This window comes from Pseudopodoces humilis, chromosome 1 (assembly GCF_049639895.1).
Source record: "Pseudopodoces humilis isolate 2021_Gansu_Grassland_sample_001 chromosome 1, ASM4963989v1, whole genome shotgun sequence".
NCBI lineage: Eukaryota > Metazoa > Chordata > Aves > Passeriformes > Paridae > Pseudopodoces > Pseudopodoces humilis.
Window position 1 is genome coordinate 88,864,643 of NC_142200.1, and position 21,058 is coordinate 88,885,700.

Here is a 21,058-nt window from a genome sequence, read left to right on the forward strand (position 1 = left end):
TTTTATTAGCTGGGCAGCTGAGGGTGGTAACATTTTTCTTGAGCTGTCTACAATCTTGTTTTCTTTTCAAATCCACTTTCTTAAAGTTTGTTTGTTTTTTTTTCAAACACACAGCTTTTGTTACGTTTGTCAAGATTTCTTGTTTTATCTCCTGTTTTTATGCATTCATCTTCTGCCAGGCTTGCTCAGATTGGCCTGTGAAATCCATTATGTTGGGTTTCTTTGGATCTAACTTGAAGAGTAGTTCTTTCCCTGAGAAGACACCTTCTTAGATTGATTTTTTTCAGTACTTCTGTATGAAAAAAGTACAGTCCATCTGTTCTTGGATTAGGTTTCTGATTTCTTTGGTTCAGAAAGAATTATGGTAGAGTAACATGGTAGAATTGTTCAAATATCATTTCTCTGCCTTCCCTTGTGTTTGCTGAATTTCTGGTTGTATGCTGTATTTCTCAGTTGTATTACTGTCTTGTGATCTCACTTAATGTGGTTTGCAGTATTTTGATTAGCTTCTGCAATTCTGTATTTGCAGATCTGACTTTGCATCCACTTTCCTCCCAAGTCTGTCCTCTGGCAATTTACGTGTAGTAATGGTCAGTACAAATCTGTAGTTTTCTTAAGGCTGCTTTCACTTCTTCCCCAGTTTTACTTTCTGTCTCAATCCATAAGGAACAGAAGACTGATTTTTTATCTGTAGTTTCCAGGTGTGCCAACTGTTACACCTCCTAAACTCTTCTGGTGAGTAACCAGGAATTTTAGATTTGATCCTATGCTCTCAAAGGAATGTGTATATTTTTACTGTGTTATTTCAAAGGCTTACCTCTCACAAATTAAGATTTATCATGCTCCCAGTCCAGTACTTCTAACTGGAAATGGACTGTTGTATTGAGCTGCTGTGAATTTGAGTGGAATCAAGATGCCCTGACATCATCTTCTCTATGCTTTTACATAGTCATAATCTAAAATAAATACAGTTTTACTTGCGAGACTGGAAATGAAATAAAATTAATCATGGCAGGGGGGATGTTGATTTTATTTTTACCTCTTTTTACTGTTATTTTATTTGCCTTGATTACAGTAATGAATTTGAAGTCTAGAAGGGTCATTTCCTAGCCTAGAGTATTGGCCCCTGCTCACAGAACAGTTGCTGTTAATGCTTTGCTCCTGGCATAGCAGGTGACACACCAAGTTGTTTCAGCTTGTCTGTACATCACTCTCCCACTTCTATAATGATGATCCAGGTTTGCTTAAAGAGTGTTTTGAATTACTCTTTAATGTGGCATCAATGCTGTGGGGTTTTTCTGTGTTATTAGTTTGTCTCATAGCACGTGCCACAGAAGTTTTCCAAGTGATTCACATACTGAAGGGGGTTTATTTGGTCAGCTGATTTGGAGAGGTACTTCTAAACACTTCTCAAAATCAAGCTTAACCTTTTATACCAGCCTATTTTTCTCCTTCTAATGTTCACTTATTTTATCTCATAGAATGGCAGTGCTAGGCTACAGTCACAACAAGGAATGTCATGGGCAGACACAGACAAAAAGAAGCTGCCAATCTTTTCTAGGTAGTAATCTGTCTGAATTAGATTTTGTAGCTGATACTGTTGCAGGAAAACCTAGGCTGATATTAGAGATGCTCAAAACTTCTGTAAGGAACTTTAAATCTCAGAGATTCAGAAACCTATTGGAATACTTTTACTTTCCTCAGGCTTCAAGAGACCTATGCATGTTTGAAGCTAGGCAAAATTCATATTTAGCAATGAGCAGAGCAATACAGTTATTTCAACCAATATATGTTTTGGCATTGGTCATACCCCATGCTTACAGCAGCAGTGCTGGGTATCATGCCACAGCTATTAAAACAGTCCCAAAATTAATGGTGCTCTCCGTGAGCTGACACATCTACATTTTCCTCAGTGATGTCTAAGACTTTCATCTATAGCAGCGTTTCTTTTCTTAAAACTACTCTCTTCAGTCAATTTTGATTTCAGGAGTATATTCATCTTTTCATGCATCTTTATCTCAGCTACTCACCCTTAGCTTCCTTTACAGTCAGTGAAGCCTAACAGGCACTTCCAAGGTGCAGCTCAATCTTGTTTAGCTTCTTACATTAGTCTGAGGTTAATCATGCCCTAGACTTGTTCTTAATATATAAGGAAACCAACTCAGAGGCAGAAGTCTACACTGTAAAAATTTGTATCAGCTGAGTCCTGCTCCATTTGATTGCCAAGAAAGTCTACATAGCTGGGAAAATTTCAAGATGACGTAACATTTTTTAATACAAAATCCATCACATTTGAAAATTTCATTTTCCTTATAAATCTAAAGAAAACACTGATGGTTGTTTATCTAAACATTGTGCAAAGCAATTGGTTTTCTTGTTTCTAATTATTCAGATCTGAATTATTAGGAAAGCAGATTCTTATTGAAAGAAAGTATAATTGATGCCGCAGAAAGCTTCTGCTCTTAGCTTCATCCTATTAGAACCTTTGCTTTCTAAAATCATCATGAAAATTATAGTGGCCTTTGAAAGGAAGAATTCTTGCAAAGCATCCCCCAGTGCTTTTTAAAACAAAAGGCAAGGAGAACCTCAGAAAAAAAGCAAGGTTAAGATCCAACTGGCCAGCATGGACTGGGATTTAGTTTCAACTGTCAGATGAAAAGGGCAGGACTTGTTTATTCAGTCCACCCCTTGGTTAAGCAGCAGCATGACAATTGCTGCGAAGGAACAAACTTTATTATTATCTTGTGTAATAGCATTTACTATTAATTTATTATTGTCTCATATAGATGCAGGTTGGAATAGTTCATCTGCGATGTTTTAGTCTTGGAGGGAAGGATGGGAGGATGGAAAGGCTGTGCGTCGTGACTGCATAAATGCCTCTTTGGCTGGTTAATGGAGCAGCAGAAGCGCTTGGCACAGAAGCAGCAGTGAGCTTCACCTTCTCAGCTGGAGGAGCAGCCCACAACCACTGCCTTCACGGGGCACAGCGGCCTATTAAAGGAATAAAGACAAAAGTGTGTTTGATTTCCAGAATGGAGGGGCAGGAACTTCTCCTGATCCTGTCAAGGCTTTACAGATCTTAATGGGTCTGCCACAGAGAAAAACTCTGCTTGAGCAGCAGAGGGGTGCTGCTCCTGAGGGACGAGTTCAAAAATACCAGCTCAGAAACATTAATAAAAACATTTCCCAGTGTTTCTTCATCAAAGCATAAAAGAAACAGCGTACTGCAGAGCACACTGGCAAAATCTGTGCACTTCTACCATAAAATACACGTAGGCTCATTTCTATAAACTAGTAACTGAGTTTCTTGTAGAGTGGATGAATCTGTTGCAGTAACTAGTTTCTGGTATAAGATCCCCTAAAGAGGGCTTAATGCTTATTTCTAATCTCCTGGAAGGTTGTACAAATGAAAAACAATGAGGTTAATCACCAAGGAAAATCACTAATGAAGAAATACATCTTTTCTTAAATATTAATTATAATTCATTTTTTCCCATCACAGAATTTACATGGTTCTCATGAATCAAGGATTAATTCAAAGGTTTATATTTATGCTCTGCTGTGAATAGATTCCTTCTCAGTGGAGAGTGAATGAATTTATTTTGTACCAGCTTTCTGCTTGAAAAGAAAATCCTTCATAAAAGAATTGGCAATCTTTGCCAGAGAAATCCAGACCAAGTAAAGCATTTCATTGTTCAGGGTGCTAGATCCTAAGAAGTTCTGCATTTAAATGCTTATATTTTTTTCCCATCTGATCAGTAGTAGCATAGCAGGTTATGCACTTAAATGGATGACACTTGTTTGGGAGGAAGATATTTGCTGAAGAAAGGCAGCATGTTCCATAGTCTTAGTATAACATCTGTTATCATTCAGTGCTGCTCTTAGCCCAGCATGCCCTTCCTCTAAATATCTTATTAATTAAACTGGCTTAGTAGGAAAATAATTAATACTATAAGTCCTGTACCTACTTAGAAAGGATTTAGAAACTGAAAAAATTGGTTTTGTCTGAGCTTCAACTCGAGGGTTGTGGGTTTTTCATTCTTGAACACAAGTGGATTACAATAGGAAGTATCTAAGAAATCTACATATATACAGTTTTCCAAATATATATATTCTATCTTTGAAATTCTGTGACTGCAGAAATAGTCCACTACTTTGGAAAGTCTTGGTTACTGCTGAAGGGTCTTCCTCAGTAACTGGTTTGGAAGAGATGCTCCTGCATTTCTTCTAAATGTCCTGATAGCCCTTTTTAGCACCTGATTCCCCAAAAGCCTTAACACCAGTCTGCAAATTTACTGTGTTTCTTACCAGTACTGTGATAATGTGGTGGGACCTCCTAGCCATGAAATCGGTCATAATTCTGTTACCTTGCATAACCAGATCTTGACTGGGCAGGAGGGTGAAACAGGGCACCCAGATGGATGTGCATGTAAAACGTGAACCTGTTACTTTGCTATGTGTGATCAAGTGCAGAAATAGAATTTGCCTGTGTCTTTGTTCTCTGGGCAGTGGGCAGTGCTGCTGTCTATGTGAAGAAACTGCTGCTTTGCTGCTGATTCACCCAGCTTCATTTCGCGCTGAGAAGCAGGTTCAGTTTGCTACTTATTCCAATAGAAAATTACACTTTTTGAGACCTATTGGAAAAGGTGCTGTGTGCCACTGAATTGCTCTTTAAACTCAGTCAGAGTTTTAACAATTTCTTTGGTGGGAGAAGGCTCAGGAATTAGCAGCAGCTTGTTCGGGCTTTTCTTGGAAGGTCTGAGAACAGCTATTCTTAAGGAGGAAAAGGAAAAAGCTTTAAATGCTATACCAGACCAAGACCCTTTCAGCACAGGGAAAAGGCAGCTTGGGAGGCAGTCTGCAGTGTGTCTCCAGAGTTTTATCATTGGGCCTTTCTTTTCAAAGCATATTGGAAGCTTAGAAATCAGTATTTCATTGCAAGTCAGTTGAGCATTTCTTCAGGTGGGTTAAAGCCACTCTGGAAAATGTTGTGACTGTTACCTTAACAACCTCCAAAATCAAACTGCACCATGTGGCAAGTTAATGGGTATGGGGTCTTGTGCTTCAGAAAAGGGACTTACCTTCTGATCCACACTGAAGTTCTGAGAGTGTGTCTCTCCCTGGGGAGACCAGGGAGCTTCTGACTGTACATATTGGCCATCTTCGTCCCAAAGAATATGTGTTCAAAACTGATTTAAAAAACAGGGAAGCCTGTGTTTATCCTTTGGAGAAGAGTGAAGCAGAGCTGGCCTTGTTCATACTGAGCCCAAAGTATCTGGCAGCAAGTTGCAATGAGCACAGTGTGCAGGTGTATGCCTAGCTAATTCACCAGATACATGTGTCCCTGAGGGAGCAACACACAGCAGCACCAAGAAAGGTTGCACCCTCCTGTTTTCAGGGGAGTAGAGAGGGTTTCCAAGCCTCTTTTGCTTTAAATCTGCCTTGGACAGGCTGAGGATTCTAAGTCCCAGTTCATTTGTGTGTGCGTGCATCAGTGCTGGGTCTGATAGAGGAGCATATGGCAGAAGCCATTTGCCCTTGACTGTGTCTCTTTTTTGGCAGGCACAGGCTTGTTTCTCACAGAGCAGGTTCAGTCACAGCCACTCCTTCACATCACTCCTTGAGCCCTCAGCTTGCCAGCTTTCAGCTCTTTGCCTGTGTGCGTGTCCTTTGTGGTGTTTTGGTTAATTGGACATTGTTTTAATTACTACTGCGCTAAAGAAACATGTATTTTCTATCTGTCGTTTTGCTGCCTCAGAGACCGTGGTCTCCAAGCAGCCAATACAGAGCTCAAGCTGTTCAGATCTGATGTAAATTGCAGTGGCTCTCTTGGAGTTTCCCTCCTTTACATCTCTTTAGGGGAAAACACCCCTCCAGGGAAGAGAAGGCTCTATTAAACAGCTCATTTTTTGCACTGTCCCAAACACCTTGATCTGCCCTCACTGGAGCAAGTGGCAGAGAAGCCTTGGCTTGCATTCTCTTCCACAGCCTGAACGCAGTCCATGGCCATATTCTGTGGCCACATCTTTCCTCGGTTTGCGCCATTATGTTGCCTTCTTTCTTACCTTTCCCTCTCCAACTTCTGCACAAATTTAGGGTTTTTTCCCCTTTGCTGTCTCTAATTCTCCACAGAAATCAGAAATGTTTGGCTTTTGTGTCTAAATCAAGCAGTGGGTATGCAGACATGCCCTCAAAGCAGTCAGTCTACCACCATTCCCGTCAATAACAGCCACACTACCGTAGCAGACAGATTCTCTGGACTATCAGTAGCCTTTATTTCAAGATGCTAAACTGCCACTGGCATGAAGAGGAGAAAGAGCATTTTCTAAGTGCTTTTAAGAGGCATAGAGCCTTTTAAAACAAAAATTTCCCTTCTTTTCTCTTTATATTGACCCTTATCCTTTGCTTACAGCTTTGGAAAGAAAAATGTCAATGAGACAAAGCAGAGAGGAGCTTATAAAACGGGGAGTGCTGAAAGAAATTTTTGATAAAGGTAAGTGTTCTTCTTTTCACAACAGTAAAATGACATCCCATATAGTTTTATGAGTACACACTGCATAATTGTAACACTAGGAACCGGTAATAGAGTTCTGAATTGCAAGACTATGCAAAATAAGATCTCTAAACACTACTCTTGACTTTGCCGTGGTCTGGCCCTCTCTGTTGGATACATGTGATAGTTACTTAGCAAATAAAAATGAAAACTTATCAGAAATGTAAAGCAATACAAATAAAAATCACAGCAATAGGCAGTAGTCACTGACTGCAAAGCATCCAGACTGTGGAGAAATGTAGTGGGTTTGTGCCTCTGTGTGTTGTTATTGTCTGGTTGAGTCACTTTGGGATTAACTGCTGTGGAAAAGGGAAACATCTAAAAGATTTTGGATCCTGATGAGCACAGAACAATGTACTTTCCCTTGAAACAACTCAGAAGAGATAATAATTCCTTCTTCAGGATAATTAATTTGTTGCGTGTGTAATGTCTTCTTTATGCAAAATGCCATTGTTTTACAAACATCATTGTTTTACACTGGTAACACAATACATAATTGACATCTGTTATGTATATGTCAGTCTTTGAGTGCATCTTTCATTTGTTTTGCTACTTCCTTTGGCAATACCTAAGGCAATTAATTCAACAAATTATATAAAGACATAATAAAGTTACTTCTTAATCACAGTAGAACTTATGCATATTCTTTAAAGCCTCATTAATTTGAAGTCTAAAAGTTTTTGACAATAGCAGTACAAAATATGGTAGAAATCAATAGAACTTGGAAACTTTCACAGATATTAGAAGTGTAGCCTACTTCATAAATCCATTTAAATCTGCTACCTACTTTTTACTCTAGCTTATTAGGAATTTAAAAATTTACTAACCCAGGCTGCTAATTTTTTTTAAGTTAAAAACAAACAACAGCAAAAATGTGCTTATTGTTAAATTTTACAGTTTCTACCAGTTATGTGTTGTTGTGTGCTCTCACTGTGACCTGCTGGCATAGAAATCATCCTAGATGCAACTTCAGAGTAAAAACAACTCCTGTCAATAGGTTTACCCTTCTCACTGCTTTGTGCTGTATGCATTTTGTAGTGTGGGCATAGAATGGTCCTGCAGCCAGTGAGGTGTGGTCCAGGCTGTCTCACCTTGTGATCAGTGCCTCATCCAGCTCAGAAGGCAGCCTTCAGTCATACCTCTGTCCCAGGTGTGACCTCCTTCATCCCTGCCTCACATCCCACACGTAGCCACCCTCTGAACCATCCCTACATAAACCTAAAGGCCTCCCCAGGAAAAATCTTTTCTGTGAAGTCTGACTCTGGCTTCCATGTTGAAACTTGGGAAGATTCCCCTTGTATTGCTATCAAAGCACCACACTTTTTTCTATTGATCAAATAATGATGTAGCTTGTAAACTTCTGGGTCATCTTGTAAAGCAGATTCTAAGTTGTCTGGAGATATCTGAAAGAAAGAAATTAATTCCTCCTTATAGTAATTTTTCACCTTTACAAAGCCAATATGAAAAGAAAGAGGTAGGGCAGAGAAGAAAGTGGTAATACACAAGAATAGCAGCAGTACTCAAACAGCTATGATGATAAACAGATATGAACAAGGCAAGATGTATAGCAAAAATATTATTTCCTTCAGTGGTGAATAATCTGAGACTAATACTAACCTTAAGTGGAAGTAACATTTTCTCTGTAATTCCTGTTACATAACCTCTAAGCCTTCAAGAAAACAACAGACCTTTAGCATTTCCTAGAAGAACACTTTATTTGATTGTGGTAGCACCTTCCATGCCAAGAGGCATCTTGCACAGACAGTAGGTGTAAATCTCTTTGTCTCCCTTTCCAAAGACGTGGGCAAAGCAGGCCTGTGAGTAATTTTGGCTTTTTCTTTCTTTAAAAACCCATACTAATCAAAGGAAACAGTGCAAACAGACTGACCCAAGAACAAGAATTTTTGCCTTGTGCTTAGTGTTGGTTTTGTCATATCTTCTATGTTGAAGAAAAGCATAATTAGCTGATTTGTTTGCCTGCTGTTAAAAATGTTGCTCTGACCTGTTGCTTCAGAATTTTCTGGCTTTTCAGAGGACTTGGTGTCACCCAGCAGGTGAAAATTATTAGAGTGCAGTAAGTCACAGTAGTCACACATAGGAGAGTCGCCGCAGTCCAGCTGCTGTATTTGGAAAACAAGAATTGCTGTTGTCATTTCATTGACCCCCCACACTTAAATTAGTCACATGAAGCTGCTCCTGACTGAACTGCAGAGAGCTCTTTCCTTGCTAAGGACCAAACTCATGACAGAATCTGTTTCTGTTATCTTCCATTTCCAGGGCTCTGTGACTTGAGTATTCTGAAAATGTAGGCAAAGGTTATAATTTTTTCAAATACTCTGTACTTTTGGAAAATAGTAAGTTGAAGAATTATCTGATGAAGCTCCTGCTGTTCTAATAGTTTGTGGACAGATAGTGCTGAGAGGTTAAAAATACCTCTTCCACCTGCATCACAGAACATACCTCAATATTTAGAAGAACTCATATTTTTGCTATGTCATTGCTCCTGCACATAGGTACAGACCTTGATTTTCACATGAAGGTGTAACTGTCCCAGAAATGTCTGTTGTTAGAATTTCCCACTGTTTCATGCTGCTGGTCAAAGAACTAAATCTACTTGTAGTATTTTGATACCTCTTCGTCTTTCTGAATGTAGATGAGATTGCCTGTAGTGAGAAATTCCTGAATGTGAGTGTGTACCACTTACTTACTCTAAAGGCAATGGTGCAATGGTTTTTCAAGGAAACATGGGCAGTCTTTATCTTTTCTATTCTTGTATTTTAATATTCTCTATCTAATTAAAATGATGGATTTAGACTTAAATTTCAGGTAACCTAAGTCCTGACAGGATTTGGACACGTTGCACTTATGCACTAAAGCAGATTTTGTGACAGTATGTGAGGAAAACGTGAAGAAGTGGCTTTGGTAATGCAGCAAGGAGGAAGACATGGCAGCCACTGGAGAGCCAGTTGTGCTGCAGTGAAATTGAAAAATTTTGAACTCCTCCAGAAGCAGCCTGTCTCAAGCTCCATGGGATCCCACAAAATCAGGGTCTGCTTAGGGACTGAGGTTGTGGAGGATCCCAGCTACTGTGCTAAGGTAGCCACCAAGGCTAGGAAATAGTTCCAGGGACAGGTCTTGACCACATGCAAGAACACTCAGTTTTCCATTCCCCACCCTTGGAGTCATGTCAGAGAATGACAATGAATTTTACTCTGTCATTCCTGGTCTGGTCTTTGCCATCAAGAATTCCTTGCTTGAACAGTCTACTTGAGAGCAGACAAGTACTGAAGGAGACAACTCAATTCAAAAATTAACCTCATGATTTCAAATTGTCCATTTTGACTTCCATAGCCATTATTCTGTAGAAGGAATGCATGAGCATGGCAGTTTTCAGGTATGCATAAAGTCCAAGGTATTCAGAGTTAAAAGACACAGCGAGAGGGTAGGCAGAGCTACAACACTGGAAACACAACAGGACTGGTTTCAGTCAGTGTGATGCACAATGAGCTGCTACACACCAGGCAATGTTTTAGAAGTGCCTGAGTGTGGAAATTGCAGGTATGTTCAGGAGTACAGACCATGCTCAGGAGCCACAGGTTTTGAACACATCATCTATGTATCTCTAGGCCTTCATCCCATGCTGCTGTTTTTGCATGCTGAGGTTAATCAAAGAGTCTGGGTAGAGTCCTCTGCATCAGAGAGTTTCCTCTTAGGTCCCATTTCTTCAGTGACTTCAGGTGTGCAGAGTCTCCTGAGTAAGAGAAGAGCAGCCTTCATGTGCTCTCTTGTTGCAGAGGTCAAGCTATTCCCTCATGGACCCGTCCAGCTTCACGCTCAGCTGATGTTACTAAAGCTCATGGACTTAGGGGAAGTCATTCTCCCCTAAGTAGCACCAGACTGTGAAAATAGCAAAGGATTTAGCAAGTCTGAGAACAAAAGATTACATGTGTTATCACTGTGCAAAATTAACTTTAAACTCATAGCCAGTTCCTGAAAACATCCTTGTATATGCAATAATTGCATTACCAGGATTATTTTCATTTGTATGTCAGCCAACTAGAATAGCTTTAATATTTTGAAAATAATCAGTAATTTGCCTTTTATATCTGGTTGTCAAGCATATCTCTGATGCAGGATTAATTCACATTAAGATACTCTTTCCTCCGCAAATTATTTTTTCCCCATCTTTGATCTGTTTGCTGTACTTAAGCAACTCCCCGTGTAGCTCTTCTTTAAGCAATACCTGATTTAGGATGTATATTTCAGTCATGATTCTGTGCCATGTCTGGTGATTTCATTCAAATCCAAGGACAAGCTTTAGACTCTAAATCAAGATTAAAGATATCAGATGCAAGATTTAAAAAGGTTATACTGTCAGTACAAGAAAGCTGCCATGCTTTAGTATTATGACAAAAGATAAAAGCTAGGATTTTATCTTACATTTTACTTTTTTTGCACTTGTAAGTCTTCGTGGGTCATTCAAATGCTGTTTTTCTAAATCATGCTAATATACCTTGAGAAGCACATAACACACTTAAGACAGTAGGATTTCAAGATGCTCAGCATGTTACAGTAGGCATCTCACTTCATGAAGAATGTGCAGTCATCCCTTCAAAAAGCAAACATTACTGGGTTTGTCATGCATACTTTTCTCATAGTTACAGTCAAATTTAGTCTAAATTAATGAATACATTGCTGGGCATAGTCACTGCCTTTCATTCAAGAAGCAGATGCTCTACATAAGAAACAGTTAGGCTCTTTCATGAAACCAGGTAACTGAGAGAACATCAGTCCTTATCCCAAACACATATAAACGTGTGTATCTTTATAAAAGGGAGACAGAGCCAGCACAGAACCCACAGCATTTCTACTCAAACAGCTAAGTCCAAAAATGATCAGCTTAAATACTGGCTGAATTGATTTTTGATTTTTGCTATCTAGGGAAGTAAACAGCTTTGTATAGAACAGCCACAGCAGTTAGAAAGGAGGCTGTGCCGCAAACACCAAAGCCATTAGCTTTAATTCATGTTGCCACCTTTTAGCCAGCACAGTTGATTTCTCAAAGCCACAGGTCAGGTTTCAGTCTAGTATGATGTCACTGCATTACCATAATAGCTCTCTGGGTCTCCAAAAAGCCTCCAGCAAAACCAAGAAAGTCAAGACCTTGGTATTTATAATAATTCCAAAATAAACAGAAGACCATCTTCACTTGCTGTAGAGAAGCTTTAAATGGCAGAAACGTAATTCTGAATAGTTATCAGCTAATGTATTTTCAGGCTTGTTAATTGCTGCATACTAGCACCAAAATTAGACTTTTTTCTCTTTTCAGTATTGTTTCCAAAGTGGTTTGTACATCTTAGCCCTATGAGGGGAAAATGTGCACTCATTTGGCTGATATACATCTCCACTCAGTACGTTGAGCGGTAATATGGCTAATCAGTGGTGTTCAAAAATCTAAAACCATATTCTGAAATCCTGAGTTTCATTTTTAGAAGTAATTTAAATGCTTACTAAAAGCAAAATCCGCATATTTGCCTGCTGGTTTTTAGTTTTACAGGTCACATTTCAGTTATATTTTCAGGCTTCCATTTGTAACCATAGGGGCTGAACACTTTGCTTTATAAAACTCTAATTGTGATGTCCATGTAGTCATTGCCTCTAGGTACCAGGGTGCTGTGCTTAACAAGTTCAGAGATAAAAATCATGCAGGTTGACACTATAGAGAATAGTCTGAATCCTTTCTTCTGCTCTTTATTATTTTGAATGTGAAGGGGTGTTTGATAGGAAGGAAAATGCCAGCTGCTGTCACAGAAATTTTGCTCAGATAGAGGAGATATTATTAGTAACTATAAAAACAGGCTTTCTAAATGGAATCTGATATATCCCAGTATCAAGACCTTACATCAGGCAACTATAAAAATTATTCTCTTCCTTACCTAAAATGCAGTTATTTGTATGTAAAATAGGGACATACCCCTGTGATTTTGCTCGTGTCCCTTATAGCGTAAAAGTTGGTGTAGGGAAAAATAATAATTGTTGTTATTAATATTAAAATATTATATAAAGTATGTATTAACATTCCTTAGTTCCAGCCTACTATCATCCCTGACTTGCCAGATTCAACTGAGAGAGGGAAAACAGATTTTTTGTTTTGTGTTGGATGGGACTGTATTGTCCACATGAATCAAGGATGGTCAGGAATCAACCAACTTAGACCACGGTTCATAATGACCATTCCAGAGTAGAGCAAAAGATCAATACATATATTTGACATAAATTATATGTTACCCCAGAGGTGCTAGCACCATCACATATCAGCATTGGCCAGCAGTGGATCTAGCTTGGAACTGGTTCCATGAGCAAACACTTGTGGCAGCTTCTCACAAAAGTCACCTGTGTAGACCCCCCTCCATCAAATCCTTTCCATATAAACCCTAGTGCATGTGTACGTAGAAGATCTCAGTCCAGGTTCCTCGCTTGAAAACAATCTCATGGAGGTAGATTTCATTTAAAATTCTGTCTGCATCTTATTTATGTTTCTTTCTTTGTCGTTCTTCTTTCCTTCAACTATGAACAGATGGAGAACTTTCCATACCAAATGAAGATGCAGCTTTGGAGAATGGGCAGCCTCTGGGCTCCGGACTGAGCTCTAGCCAGGTGTCCCTGCCAGCTCTAGCAGAACTGGAGTCAGTCCCAGCATCCGTGGAACCCTGCTCATATGAGGTGCTCCCGACCACAGAGATCATGGATGGGACAGGTAACATCTCGTTTATGTTACGGTGTAGATACTCTAAGCTGTTTGAAACAAGTTTTTGACTTCTAACATTTTTTGTTTAGCCCTGAGAAATTCTTGTCAAAATAAAGGTCTTCTGGCGTAGAAGGAGTTGACAGCATAGAGATTGAATGTTCCACGAGAAATTTTGACTGACATAAGTAACCTCTACTTCTAAGCAAGTAACTTCACTTGGAGTAAGGCAAAACCCCTTCACTTTGTAAACATATAAAAGTAGGTTTCCAGCTCTCTGTCTGTATCTCAGATGTGCCAATGAGCTTTAGAGCAGAGACTTTACAACACATTTGAACCCTGGGATACAACAACATCATGCCCTCTGCCTGCCACGTGGTACTGTGTGATGTTCCCACGACACATCTGTCAGTAACTAACACAGTCAGCTGCCCTACCCTGGGTGAGGCTGGCTGCTCTTCTTCCCCAGCCTGTGCAGAGACAGCAGTGCTCTACATCTAGCTGAGCTCCTCTTTCTGTGTCATGTTGTGCTGCTGAGGGTTGTGGACAAAGGTCAAGTGAGGAAAAGTGAGCAGTAGAAGTTGTCATCCATGATCTTGCACTGCTATGCAGCCTTTTCAAAAGAGATTAGGCCCCGTGAGGTACCTTCTGCTTTTAACAGGATAAGTTTACAAGCTGCCTGCTAATACACCTGGTCCTAGGCAAGCTGTGGTGACAGACCGTCAGAGAGGTGACATTATAAAACCTGATTTGTGTTCCAGATGTGGGAGTACATCCCAGCCTGACATGGGGGAGCTGGCTTCTGTCGGAAGTAATGGGAAATTTGGCTGTTGTGTAGATGTGTGTTACTCTTTCTCTTTTACTTTCTTTCCTTCCTTCTTTCCTCCTTTCTACATTATATGATGTTCGGGTGAAATCTATGAGTCATTCCTAATCTGCATTGCTGTGCTGCTTTTCTCGTCTGACTTCGGCTGTATCTGCTGCTGCTTTGCTCGTAACGTTGTTGCGTCTATGATGTGGTTGTGTCCTCCAGTGTCTGAAGAGAGCCCCACATCCAATGAATCCGGCGTCCTCCTGTCCCAAGATCCTACAGCTAAGCCAGTCCTGCTACTTCCCCCCAAAAAATCTGCTGCTTTCCCTGGAGACCATGAGGACACCCCAGTGAAACAGTTGTCCCTCCTCAAACAGCCCCCTGCCCTGCCTCCTAAACCTATTGCCAGGATTGCCAGCCACTTAACTGGTAAGTAGGTATTCCTGGACCCTCAGCCCCACCGTTTCCCTTATAGGAAAAGCTGCCTTTGTAGCAAGGTTCTCAGTGTTCTTCCTCTTTCTGTAATGCTGTTTGCACTTGTTGTGTGTTCTGGTGTACGTGTTGTACCTAGGGCAGGGATCGCGAAATCTTCAGACTGCACCTTCATCAAGGTTGCTCCAGGGGCACTTCCCCTCTCAGCTGTAATTACCTAAGACCGCTGTGGCATTTCCTAACCTTCCTCACTCTGATTCATCAAGACTTACCATCACCACTGAAATTGCAGGATGTGCTTTGATGGGAAAGGAAGTATCAGAAAAATACTAGGATATCTTTAAATGCCCTTAATGAGGAAAGGCATGAGAGTTGAGGGGAAAGGGAGAGTTTTGATTTCTCCTTTTGCTGATTGTTGCTTGTCCCCTCAACTGCCAGATAAGGGAGGTCCTCTGTCGCCCTGAAAACTCAGCTTCTAAGCTTGCTGACATAGTTTTCTAAAGACTTTCCCGGGACAGTAACTGTAAACATAGATATGTGTACATTCTTTCTGTTACATGTCTTGTGATGGGCATCTCTCATGGCCAGTGCAGTTATCCTGACCATCCAATCCCTGGCTGTGGTCAGAAACCTATAAATCCTGGGAGGAAAAATAAACTCTCTCTTCCTTTCACCACACCTCGAGCTGTGTCCGTGTGATCTATTCATCTTCAGCAGCAGCAGTCCTCCTCCACACACTCCGTATCTTTCCACATGCTTGTCTTTTCCTTGCCCCCCAATCCTTACATGGGTAATTCTGTCCTATGACTTCTTGCCATTTTGCCTCAGTGCTTGCATTGTCTGACAAAATGTTCTCCCTTTCCACTGCTGCTCTGACTACTCCCCTCCCACTGATGAGTCCAGCTCCAATTCCCAATGACCACGATACTGATGCCCTCCACTTTATGGTGCAGTTTAGCTCTCACTGCATGGAAGGTAGAAACAGTAAACAATACAAGGTTCTGTTTTGTGTTCCACATGTTTTCACAAGTATCCAAGCTCTTTGGGATTCAAAGTTCTAGGTGGATGTGAATGTGTCGTCTCCTCCTCCTCCTCCTCCTCCTCCCCCCTCCTCCTCCTCCTCCTCCTCCTCCTCCTCCCAGTCTCTCATTTGGACTGCTGAAGCAAAGGATGGCTATATTTATGCAGACCAAAATAGACTCCCTAAATGCTTTCCTGAACCTTTTGAACAGTCTGCTCATAACTGCAGCTGCTGCGCAGGAGGCAGCACCTCAGAGTCCTGAGCTGAATACAAGGTGTGGTTCATCTTTGTAGTGGGGCAGCTACCAGTTGTTCCTCGGGTTGATCTTGTGTTAATCCTGCCCTGATATTTTCAGAACTGATGTGAGAAATGGTCTGCCTACATTTATATATTGTAGTTTTTTTTCCAGACAGTTAATACCCATTTTATTCAGGTTTAAGATCTAAATCAGGAAAGAGCTCATTAGGAAAGAGCATGTTCTGGTTTTCTCTCATCTCTACGTAGTCTCTTCATGTTTCTGTTTGGATGACCACACTTTTTTGTCCTGTATAGTTTTGTACATTCTATGTGAAACCTCTTTACTTTCTTACCTTCCAAAATCTGCACATAATGTTTAGTATTTTGCCTTTTGCTACAAATTGAATGGGCAATCCTGCAGCATGCGAGGCCAAGTAGCAAATATTCATGGCTTCACCTAAGGACAAAACCAGCTCCCTATGATCTCCCATAAATCTCTGTCCCAGTTATAAGAAGTTGCTCAGAAATGAGGCCAACATGGAAGAAATAAAAATTTAGGAATAGCATAGGAAAAAACCTCAGCTACTAAATGTCCTCAATTCATAAGCCATTCTTTTGCAAGAGATAACAGAAGAATCAAAGGATGAGGGCTTCTTGAGTAGTTTTATTTTTTCTGCAGCTGCAAATTTTGTGTGAAGTAGAATCAGGCTCAAGTTATCAGCATAAGTGAGTTGCTTGATGGTGATGACTTTCCGATGAAAGCAAAAGAGAACTGTGACTTCTCTTACTTTGTGGTGGCCTTCAGTGATGTCTCATCTAGCACTATATAAAGTCTTGTATGTGTGTATAGATAGGCTCTTGTACATGCATATACAGAACCTTCAGGGTAAAGGAACAGAGATTCAAATTTAGTCATAGAGCCATAATTCAATTGACAGTTATTCCTGCTGGAACTGAAACCCTCGTTTACACATTCCTTATAAATAAAAGTATTCAGCTTGTTCTTAAGGGTCCATTTACTTTGGTGGTCCAGAGGATATACGTGTTGCTTAATGCCTTGTGTTCTCCAGTGGTAATTATATTAGCCATGTACAATCTTTGGAAATGAGCAATCAAGCCTAATGAAGCATCCTCCTCAGTAAGAAGCAGAATTAATGCTATTCTTTTTCTAATTACTCCAGAGACATCCTCAGCTTGTAAGAAAACAAGCAGAATCTGAATTCTAGTATTCAAAACAAAAACTTTTCAGTTCTTGCTGCATACACATTTTTCTACTGAAGAATTTTTTTTAAAGGTTGAAGGACAAATTAAGACATACCAGGCATGGCTAGTGGAGAGTGACAGAGGTTTAATGGTCTGGTAGCTCTGTTCAAGAGACTGTGAGAGGAAATGTGATCCCGTGAAGGGTTCAGGTACACATGTGAAAATGCAGAAACAACTCAACTTCTGTCTACATTTGTGTGTATGTGTACCTAAGTGTATCTATTTAATAGAAACATGTTTTATAAAAGCATATATTAAAAATCACTACAGACATGGTCAGAAGCAGGGGAAAAAAAAAAAGGAAAAATATTTTAAATACAAACCTTGAGGGAAAAAGTCAGTCCACCCCTTGCTGTGAAAATATTCCAAAGTTTTTTTAAAAAAACTGACTTGCAGGACTTGACAAAGAACTTATTACAGGTTTTAGAAATGGAAAAGAAACATTCCTTTCCTCTGAAAGCAGTTTGAACCATCTCAAATATCTATCCACCTGTGCCAAGACAAAGATTGGCCTTTCAATTGATAAGAAATGTACATAAAGGAGCAGGCCTAAATAAACACATAAAAGCACATTTAATTTTGTGGAGAATGAAAAGGAAAATAATTCCATTTTAAAGGTGGAAGGAAGAGAGAATTGCCTCTAGCAAATATAAATCACACAGCCTTGGCATCCTTCTTCTCAAGGCTGAGGCTCTGTAGGGGTGGGACAGTATAGAAACAGGGCCAGAGCCAAGAGCAGACTGCAGGGCAGCCACTGGGAGTGGTGCCAACACCACTGCAGAAGATGCTCCGTGCTTTTCCTCATGCCATGTCCTGCGGTCTTGATGGTGCTGCTTCCACAGGGAACATCCCTGTCATAGCACTGGGTGTGGAAGGGCCCATATAACCCTAGAAGACAGGCAATTCTAGGAGAAAAACATGAGCCTTAACTGTTTTGATACCGTTGTTTCACTGCTCTGCGTGTCCCGTTGGCCAGTCACCTCCTGGTAAGCCTTCTAGTCGTTTTCAAGCATGATTAGCATTAGACTGATTAGTATTTAGTGATTAGTATTAGACAGTGTCCACAAGATAGAATTTCTTTCTATCTTTTCATTTCTCTGATTTTCACGTGCAGATCCCAAGCATTTAGGGCATTTCTAGCTTCCTTCACTGAAAATTTTGGAAGAATTGAAATAATCACCTGGGACCGAATTTAATTGGGGTGCTGGTGTTCAAGTCCTCAGCTTATCATAAAATCTGTAATAGCCAATTGACAGGAAGACTAGGCATGTCTGATTTGATAGACCCCAGTGTTGTAAAGTTCCCTTTGATCTTGATTCATTAAGCTGTTAATTTTCACCACATAGATAATGTTTTCTGAAATTAATTAGATATTTTCCAACAGAATCACCATAAAGCTCCTAAAACACCAGAGAACAAAATATGTGCCACTATGATGGGATCTCAGGAGCACCTGAGTCTGTTTGAGCCAAAATTTAGCCTAATATTAGAATAGGGTGTAGCTTTGGTTGTACCTGGCCACTCACCTATTCCATTTAAGCTTTTTGCATTCTTTTGCTTTCTTCATTCAAGATTTTGAAGAGACACATAGCACATTTCTTAGTTCTGATATTGCGCTTTCTAGTAATGTCTGTGTATAGTCAGAACTAATTTATAATTAGAGGCAAACATTTAACAGGGTAGGAAATGTTCAAAGTCCTCAAAAGGTGCTTCTGACAATGAAGACAAGACAAGAATGAGTTTTGAGAACATTAATGCCTGGGGTCCTGCTGCCTTGCCACAACACAGCTGGTAATTAGTGACAACTTTATAAAAGCTTTTGCAACTACAATTTGTCCAGTAAATACTCTGCAGTGTTTTGTAATGCAGTGGTCACATGTGTATCAGGAGACTCCTCTGTAGATGAGCCCAAGACATAATACAGAAGCTTCCTCCACTGTGATGTTACCTCCAGCTGCGTGCTCTGGCAGGCTACATTCTTGAAGAGAGGTTATATTCACGTGGAGACAATGGACAGTTCTCTCACTGTGTGTAAAGGGAGAAGCAGCAGAGCAAAAGCAGTTCTTCACTGGGTTCTCATGAAAACTGGACCCTGGTGCAGATTGTCCCTCTGTAATTCATCTCTATACTACTTCCTGCAGAGGAGTACCTATCACATACAGGCATCAGGAAATCTCATCTTTGAAACCCTCTTCAAGGCCCTGAACAGGAATTCATGCAGAGCTATACTTTTCAACCTTTGGGTTAATCATACCTTGCTTTTGTTTTCCAAATTCAACCTGAATCTTGGATGCATATGTGGTACAGAGGAACAGCAAGGAATTCCTGTCTCAAATCTTCCCCTGAAGACATGGCTGCAGATCTTGCTGTAGTCAGCAGGAGATGCATGACAAATCTTTGAGAACAGTTTTTGACTTTATGAATCTGCTCAAAAACTCATTGAAACAAGAAAAGAGACTCTCACCATTTAGGCACAAGTGATTACAGGAGAGAAGACCTGAAAAAGCAAAAGCTACTCGTCTAAATGCTGCCAGCAAATAGGCACATCACCCCATGGAGCTCCCTCAACAGGACACAACTGGTTTTTGCACTGTTTGTTGGGTTTTGGGAGTTTTTTGCACATTGTTTTACAGAATTAGTTACTTGAAGGAATTTAAAGAGTATCTCGTTAACTTTATGACAAGCTGTATTACTTGTAGTTGAATATAGTACACCAAAGGTCACAGTATAAGATCATTCAGGTGAGAAAGAACCTCAGTAGGTTTTTAATCCAACCTCCTGCTCAAAGCAGAGCCAAGTATGGAATCAGACCAGGTTGGTCAGGCCTTTGACCAACTTGAAAACTTCTGTCTGGATAAACCTGCTCCACTAACTGCCTCTTCTCATGGCAGGGAAGACACTTTCCTTATAATCCAATCTTGAACCTCTTTTGTTTTGCTTTTGTCCACTGTCTTTCCACCTCCCACCACACACCACTGAAGAGTATCACCTTATTGATAACCTGGCTTGTAGGTTGCTTGTGGGAGGCTGTTCTTTAGTGTTCCCTCTGTAAGCTCTTTGCACCAAGCTGAACATACCTCACTACCTCAGGTTCTCTAGCCTTCAGCCACTGCAGTGACCCTGTGCTTGACTCATTCTGGGTTTTTTTATATCTTTCCTGGTGGATACTAAGCTTGCACAGTAATCTAAGCACTGGTGAATAGAAAGGAATCCTTTGATCAATAGCATCCTTTGATCTCCTGGCTGTGTTTCTTCTTGTACCACCCAGGAGTCTGTTGTCCTTCCTTGCTCTCAGGGTACAACACCGGCTTACATTTGGCAAGGAGTCAAGAGCATTTCTGCCACTGGAGTATAGCAAACAAAGGCAAATCCTCTGCCATAAGCCCAGGATCCCCAGGCATGTCCTCTTTCTCCATGCTGTAGTTGAGCTGGGGCAGAATTTGAAGACTTTAATGAGCCCCTGCTGCAGCAACCTTTGCTGCCATACGTCCAGAAGCTCCTAGCACTCCATCTGCAGCAGTTGTACTTCAGTGTGTGCTGACCAATTCTCCAGCCATGTTCAGTGACTAAGAAACATCTTGGTGTGTACATGGTGCACAGCTCCAGTGTCCCACTAACAATTCAGAAGAATCATATAGTAGCAAACCTGTTCAACAAATAAACTTATATTTATCTCATGAAAGCCCCAAAAGACATACGGTAACTATAGATGTTAGCAAAATTATCTGTATGGAAAGGGTAAGAGATGGCCTGCTTGTCAAAGGTCTGGTGTGTAGCCAATATTGTGGCATCCACAACTGTCTTTTAAGTAACTGATTGTCATCAAGAATGGAGAGGTTGATGTCTTAACATCTTTTTCATCAATTCTAGTATACAAGTTATTACACAGTGCTGAGTGGTCACAACCCCACTGGGAACCAACATCTTTCAAAATTGCTCATTATTCTCTTGAGCATGAAAAACATCAGCCAGAAGAGATTAATCAACTTGCACACC

The 21,058-nt window shown here is 40.4% G+C and overlaps 1 protein-coding gene across 10 annotated transcripts in view; it reads left to right on the forward strand.

Annotated features, from left to right (window-relative positions):
* Nucleotides 1-21,058, forward strand: part of PHACTR1 (phosphatase and actin regulator 1) — a 297,005-nt gene that overhangs the window by 214,742 nt on the left and 61,205 nt on the right. For 8 of the 10 annotated variants that reach the window (XM_005525288.3, XM_088062203.1, XM_088062193.1 and 5 more), the window contains 3 exons: nucleotides 6,413-6,493; nucleotides 13,131-13,310; nucleotides 14,332-14,538. In XM_005525288.3, the coding sequence (XP_005525345.2) occupies nucleotides 6,413-6,493; nucleotides 13,131-13,310; nucleotides 14,332-14,538 (468 nt within the window). The remainder of the gene's footprint in view (nucleotides 1-6,412; nucleotides 6,494-13,130; nucleotides 13,311-14,331; nucleotides 14,539-21,058) is intronic. The other 2 variants (XM_088062219.1, XM_088062211.1) reach the window with 2 other exon arrangements.